Below are 7,883 nucleotides of genomic sequence, written 5' to 3' on the forward strand. Positions count from 1 at the left end.
AACTGAATGGGAACGTCAGCGAAACATTCTTAGAATATGATTTTTTTGTTAGCTGGATTTTAAGTGTTTTTAAGATGCGAGACATAAGCATAAGCGTATCGTATGATGTAAAACACACCGTGTTCAGTCTCTAGAGCCGTCGATCCTATTATAAACACATTATTTGGGTGCATGTGAACATTCCTCCATGTGACTCCAGTCATGTGACAGTTCTGTGTGAGAAACAGGTCGTAATTTCAGTAATTCAACTTAAAAGGTGAAACTAATATATTATATAGACTCATTACATGCAAAGTGAGATATTTCAAGCCTTTATTTGTTATAATTGTGATGATTATGGCTTAAACCCCAAATTCAAAATTAGAATATTGTGAAAAGGTTTTCATATCTGTAAGCCATAATCATCACAATTATAACAAATAAAGGCTTGAAATCTCTCACTTTGCATGTAATGAGTCTATATAATATATTAGTTTCACCTTTTAAGTTGAATTACTGAAATAAATGAACTTTTGCACCATATTCTAATTTTTTGAGTTTCACCTGTAATGTAGAATTCAGGAACCCGTGTTATAGCGCCACCGGTGGCCGTTTAGCGAACTGCACTCACTGCTGATTATCGTAACGTACGGAAGACTGAACATGATTCGAGACCCCGATACACTCACGCCGAAGTTATTTTCTGTTCTTCATAAACATAAACACACAAAAATGAGAAAATAGCAGTTCAGAAAGCGTCTGATAACAGAGATGTGGATGTTTGCAGCAGATCTGAGATTCACCGGCACTGTTATGATAGTTTAATTATAAAGTATATTTAAAACTAAATAGATCTGGCTATGTGAGACTATAGTTTGAATGAATCCCTTTTCTTTGAATTACACATTGACATTACAGTACAGAACGGCTCTTTCCCTGAACATTGTAGAAGCATTCGTTCGTGTGTGTCTGAACGGAAGAGAGGCTCACAACTAAACGTTCTTCACTTCAAACCAGTCTACAGGCTTATAGGAAACCTAGGACGTCAGATAGGTCATTTTTTAAGTGTCATCACAAGCTGTTCACACATTGGCAATAAAAAAGCGAGTAATAGAGGTTCATAATCTCTGTCTCTCAGTGTCTGAAACGCTTCGATCGAAGATTCAGTCTCTCTAAGCTCCGCCTCTCTGAGAGCTGCTCTGCTCTGATTGGTCAGAAAGCAAACGCTCATTATCATATCTGAATCTCAGCTCTTGATCACAGTGATACGAACAGTAACGATGGCGTGGGTTTCACCGTCTCAATCTCAGAAAACAGCGTCTCCTCGACACGAACCGAACTCTCCCAGTCTCAGAGACACTACAGTGTTTGAGGGCGGAGCTAAGAGACGCTGTTCAGCCAATGGGCTCGCATTATGCAAATTAGATACAAACCTATAGAGGTTTATGCATTGCCGTCCCTTTCCCGCGGGAACACTGAGCGGCAGAAGCGCTGCGGAGTGACTGGAGTTAATAGAGGAAACTGAGAAAACACGAGTAAAACAAACGATTATCAGTTTAAACTAAAGCTTGGACTCGATATAGTGTTTCTTACAACTCACCACAGATCCAGTGATCATGATATCGACATGCAGCGGGAATCGTGTTTCCTCACATTTATATGAGCCTGATTTCAACGCCGGGGAAATACATAAAGCAAATTAGCCTGTGAACGCTTTATATAAATACAATATAGGTCTAAATCCATGTGATCACTTACTATATCAATGTTATATATATATTTCATATTGTCCAGCCCTAAAACTTGTGTAGTTTTTGTCAGTGTTTTTTTAAAAACGTCCAATTATGCAGAATATACGACGGTAAATATGTAATTGATGAGTTGTCAATATAATATATAACAACGTATGATTTTACCCCATAATTCAGCATATTTACACACAGTAATAACTGTAAATCCACCGTTCTCCGCCTGGATCCAGATGTTTCTGTGAATCACAGCGATCATTTGCTTCTCTGTTCTGTAGCTTTCGTCCGTCTGTAAAATATACCTCAGATTTCTTGTCAAATCTAGTTGTCCAGTCGATCTCAAAGCTCTTTCCCGGTTTAGATGTTTGTCAAGTCAAGTCATCTTCATTTATGTAACGCTTTTAACAATGAAGATTGTTTCAAAGCAGCTTTACAGAGATAAACATACAATTTACGGTAACAGAGATTGTTTTGGTGTTATAGGGATTTTTGAGTAATGTTATTTCCAGCTAAAGTTAGTGTGTTTTTCACGCTGAAAGCAAATGCTGCGCTCTCATAACCTCTACACATGAGTATACTCACATAAAGCCCTTTAAAGGGGCAGTTCACCCAAAAATGAAAACTCTGTCATTAATTAAAGACATTGTTAAAATAGTCCAAGTGACTACAGTGGTTCAACCTTAAGTTTATGAAGCGACGAGAATACTTGTTAGTTTTATTTTACGCACAGAAAGTATTCTCGTCGCTTCATAAACGTAAGATTGAGCCACTGGAATCACATGGACTATTTTAACGATGTTTTTACTAATGTTTTACTAAGTTGTAATGACGTTGGAGGCACAGAAAGCTCTCAGATCTCATCAAGAATATCTTCATTTGTGTTCTGAAGATGAACGAAAGTCTTACAGGTTCGGAACGACACGAGGGAGAGTAATGACTGACAGAGTTTATATTTTTGGGTGAACTATCCCTTTCAGTAAATATTCAGGTAATGCGCCGCTGATTATCCGCAGTGAAGGATGTTTGCGTCGCCTGATCCTCAGTTCTGTCCTCAGGGAAGAGCATCTACGGGAACACGTTTGCGGACGAGAGCTTCCGGCTCCGGCATCTGGGCCCCGGATGGGTCAGCATGGCGAACGCCGGGCCCGACACCAACGGCTCGCAGTTCTTCATCACGCTAGCCAGAGCGCCGTGGCTCGACGGCAAACACGTGGTGTTCGGGAAAGTCTTGGAGGGGATGGTAGGATCCTGAAACACACATTTAGGCTCGATGATTTCAGACGCAAACACAGAATCCAGTCGGAAACATTTAATTTACTGTCATTTACTGGCAGTATGCACTAGTGTTTGTGAATATTAAAGCCTAAAAACACTATTTAAAGGGGTTATGACGTGCATTTTTTATTTTATTTTAATATGTTCCTTGTTATAGCTAGAGCTGTGCAGTGATTAATCGCATCCACAATAAAAGTGTGTGTTTACATCATATATGTGTGCTGTGTATGATTATATGGTATATATACACACACATGTATATTTTTGCATGTATATACTGTACATATATATTATATATAATCTATTTTATATATAAATAACACATTTTTCTTAAAAATATACATGCATGTGTGTGTATTTATATATACAAAATAATTACGCACAGTGCACACATACACCGGTATGATGTAAACACACTTTTATTGTGGATGTGATTAATCGTTGCACAGCTCTAGTTATAATGTTAATAATGTTTTTTGCACAAAAAACAAACGTATATGCGAAAAAACGACTATTTTTAACCCTCATTCTGAGCCTCTGTCTGAAAAGATCAGTTTCTAATGTGCGTCTGCAATATGTAATTTGTCGCCGCCTGGATATATTTTACATATACAAAATATTGTATTTTCAAAACGATAACGAAGGTGAAGCTTGATGACGGTATGAGGGACAGTGGAGCGATGGGAGATTGACAGAGATGTATAGAATTCACGAATCATATTAATGATATATCAGCTGATAAATGAGTTTTTGTATCACCTGTAGGTTTGATCACACTGTGTTATGTCATCGTAATGAAGCTGGCAGGACCGTGAGATGTAATTATATATTCGCTGTTACTGATGTGCAGTGTTGTGTGTAACGCGTTACAGTAACGTAACTACTTTTTCGGGTAAAAAGTAGTGTAACGCGCTACTACTGAAAATTTGGTAACGAAAAGTAGTTCCTTTTTCAATTCGGTGAAACGTTACTTTTCCCAGGGACAGATTTGACAGCGAACTCGTCATTTGACAGATTTGACAGCGATCGCCATCTCCGTAGTGAACGCCTATAGAGAGAAATGCACATTTTGGATCACACAATCACAGAGTAGCCTATTTCTTTTCATTTTGAATAGTTTTGTTTAAAGACATTTCAAGCTTTCTATAGATATATTTCTCATGTCTGTGAGGCATACGCTGAGTTTCGGTTAGTTTATGATGAGATGCTCCTGTTCATGTGCAATGCAAGTCACCGCGCCGGCGCCTCCATGTCATGATTAATGTCTGCTATATTTGCTTCTTATTTATTAAATCCAGGCAATTGGTTGATAATTTTTTTTTATTAAAATTAAGATACAATTTATACGAAACGAAATTCACTTTAAAGAAAGGCTTTCTACCGAACAAAACTTAATGAAGTGGTCAAAATCATGTCTGACCCACTCCATGTCTCCCGATATATTGCACATCCATCTTCCTCACGCTGTTCACTATTCATAATCAATATAGATGTAAAAAAAATAGCATTATAATATTTTAACAAATATGAAACTAAATGCGCTTATTTAATGGCTACAACACGTATAGTAGGCCTACAGACTCTCTATTTGTACAAATTGCTGCGCATTCATTTAATTCTGAATTTTGCACGTTGAAAGTTTGTTTACGTGCATAGTAAAACATATCTCCAACATTTATCAAGTTCACGGATAATTGTGCGTACATTTATTAATCATTATGATACTAAAATCATAATAAAGTAGGCTCTACTATGTACAAAAAATCAGATGAGCCCAGAATATAAACGCAACGTGTTTAATTACACGTTAAGCATTTTCCTCCCATAGAAAACCATTATAAGAACGCTTAATTTGGCTTAATGCAGATTAGAATGTCCCCTTATGATGTCGAAATAACAAGATTTCTTTTTTTTTCTTCACCATGCGGTTCAGGACTTCCATAGAATACAGCCTGAATATAATTACTTCCAGAAAGTATTTTTGGGGGTGCTAACGGGGAGCTTTGGTCTTTCTTGGGGCCTTTCTTTCCAGTCCCTCCCTAGCGCCGCCCATGCATATGCCTATCCATTAACGGACATTTCTTCATAAATATTCAACATTTTGATATATGCATTTATGGCATTATATATGGCATTATGTATAGTAGAACTTTATGTAGGCCTACACATTTAGGAACAGATATTGGGTTCTGCCCAAAGTCAAGCAACATAGAAGTAACGTAAAAGTAACGAGTAACATCATAAGTTACTTTCCATATGGGGTAACTAAGTAAAGTAACGGATAACTTTTTTTAAGAAGTAATGAGTAACGAGTTACACTACTTTTAAAAACTTCCCCAACACTGCTGATGTGTGAGTATTGTTCAAATGATTTGGTGTGTTAATGCTGCAGTTTTACACGTTTAAAAAAATCGAGCTAAAAGTACATTTGAACAAACACACAGTATTTGCAAGTAATGGCTAAATATTTTTGTGCAACATACATTTAATTTCACTGCCATAGACTTGGTCACCAGACGTGCGTTACTGAAGTACAAACAAAGTGCAATATAACTGTAGTGTACAGTAAATAATATATATTTGCTAACCTGTCTATTAACACACATGCGAGAGCGGAGTCTCAGATCAAGTCAAGTTTGTGGCAAAACTCTCGAAACATCTTGAAAACGTCTTTTATTTCTCCGTTTGTCCCAAAAGTTGATGGATTTTTTGGGATTTTCTGTACTCGCCAATCTATAATCGTGAGCCGATGACTGAACGACACAACAGCGGTGTGCCAGATATTGCATCATAGATATGCATACATAGATCCCTCATTAGCGGCTTACATATTTCATAGAGACCTAAAAATAACATTTTTGTTATACAATTTAACAATTTATTAAAAGTTTAAGTTTCATGATTTCAATTAATTGCGCTTTTTAATTACTGAAATTTAATCTAACCATTAAAATCGGGAAAAATTTAAATGGGAGGAAAAAACGGAATCCAGAAAAATTTAAACGAAAAAAAATATATATATATATATTTAAAAAAAGAAAAAGATGGAATCTGGGAAACAGTAAGAGTGATTTCATAGAATCCTTTGCATAACATCTGTACACATTAAAAGGCAGAGTGAATGATGTCACTGGAGTAGTGAACCAATGGCAGCGCTGCGAGCGATGACGGTGTGTGTGTGTGTGTGTGTGTCTGCAGGCTGTGGTTCACACCATTGAACTCCAGGACACGAACGAGAGTAACCTGCCGTACACCGAGTGTGTGATCGTCAACAGCGGGAAGATCGAGGTGAAGGATCCGCTCGTGGTGGAAGTGGAGGGATGGTGAACATTACTGATCTCACACACACACACACACTTCATCTTCATATCTGTGTTGTGCTGTGAGTGTATTGCTGTTAGGTCCTCCTCTTAAACTCTATGCACTGAGGCACTGTGAGTGTCATGTGATGTGATGTTAATGTTTGTCCTGCATTAACTCTCACTGTACTCCAGACATCACCTGTTAAATTATTACCTGTTTATTAATATCTGCACGTGCCATAAGAGACACATACTTGAATTCTGTTTCAAATGTTGATGATTTAAATTATGACTTTGTTTCTAATGACCTTTAGGAACACAAATAACACTCTCTGTTTCAATAAACTGTTTAAATAGATGTAAATTTGGTTCAATTTGTTTCATTAGTTTGATTTGCATTTTTATTTAGAAACAAAATCTACCTTATAAGATCCCGGCGTTGTTCATAATGTCCCTATCAATATGTGTGTGTGTGTATGTATACTACCATTTTAAAGTTTAGAGTGAGTAAGATTTAAATATATATATTCTTATTCATCAAAGGTGAATTAAATTGATCAAAAGTGACAGTAAAGACATTTATAATCATACAAAAGATTCTATCTCAAATAAACGCTGTTCTTTTGAACTTTCTGTTCATCAAAGAATCCTGAAATAAAAATGTATCAGTTTCCACAAAAATATGAACACTGATAATAATCATAAATGTGTCTTGAGCATCAGATCCTCATATTAGAGTGATTTCTGAAGGATCATGTGACACTGAAGACTGGAGTAATGATGCTGAAAATCACAGGAATAAATTACACTTTACTGTATATTCACATAGAAAACAGATGATTTACATTATAATAATATTTCACTGTTTTTACTGTATTTTGATCAGATAAACACAGCTTTGGTGAGCAGAAGAGACTCTTGAATGGTAGTGTTTACTGTCTGAAAGAAAGATTTCACAATCAACCACATTAATTATATCAGTTATAGTTTGTTAAACAAACGTTTTCTTCCCCGTTCCTAAAGTCAGCATGAAAACATTTATCCTCCTATCTCAGAATGAAACGAAATATTCTACAAGCAACTGATGGTGAAAGTGTCTCGTTTACAATCGGAACGGTAATTAAGAAAGAAAATAGTGTGAGTTTTGATTTCATGTTGACGTTATGACTGGAAATACATTTATGAAATAAAATACTTTTCTCCTGAATGTGATTTATATTCTTTATTTGTGTGCAAAAACCTCGAGTTAATGTTGATTAACTAACAATGAGCAAAACATGCGCGACTTCGTTTGCATTAATAAAAACAGCTGTTCATCTCAGCTCAGGTCCATTAAAATTATATATATATATACATATTTAATGTAATATACAACTTTTGATTTTAACAATTAGTTAATATTAATTAATAAATGCTTTAAATATACAGTAGTGGCGCGACGTCCGGCCTTGGAAAACTGACATCATCCTTTATTAAAATATTATTAAAGATTTTGTAATCATATTGCATATGTGTGCTTGGAGTCGATTGTATTGTTTGAGATAATAACGCAATGAAACATGACGAATTATCATTTTAG

The 7,883-nt window shown here is 36.0% G+C and overlaps 1 protein-coding gene across 1 annotated transcript in view; it reads left to right on the top strand.

Annotated features, from left to right (window-relative positions):
- The window catches only part of ppic (peptidylprolyl isomerase C), a 9,303-nt gene extending 2,907 nt beyond the window's left edge, over window positions 1–6,396 (top strand). The window contains exons 4-5 of the mRNA XM_056241927.1: window positions 2,783–2,967; window positions 6,201–6,396. Of these exons, the coding sequence (XP_056097902.1) occupies window positions 2,783–2,967; window positions 6,201–6,329 (314 nt within the window). The 3' untranslated portion in view covers window positions 6,330–6,396. The remainder of the gene's footprint in view (window positions 1–2,782; window positions 2,968–6,200) is intronic.
- Window positions 6,397–7,883: the final 1,487 nt, after the last annotated feature.

Source organism: Rhinichthys klamathensis, unplaced genomic scaffold, assembly GCF_029890125.1.
Source record: "Rhinichthys klamathensis goyatoka isolate OS25496 unplaced genomic scaffold, OSU_Roscu_1.1 h1tg000685l_1, whole genome shotgun sequence".
NCBI lineage: Eukaryota > Metazoa > Chordata > Actinopteri > Cypriniformes > Leuciscidae > Rhinichthys > Rhinichthys klamathensis.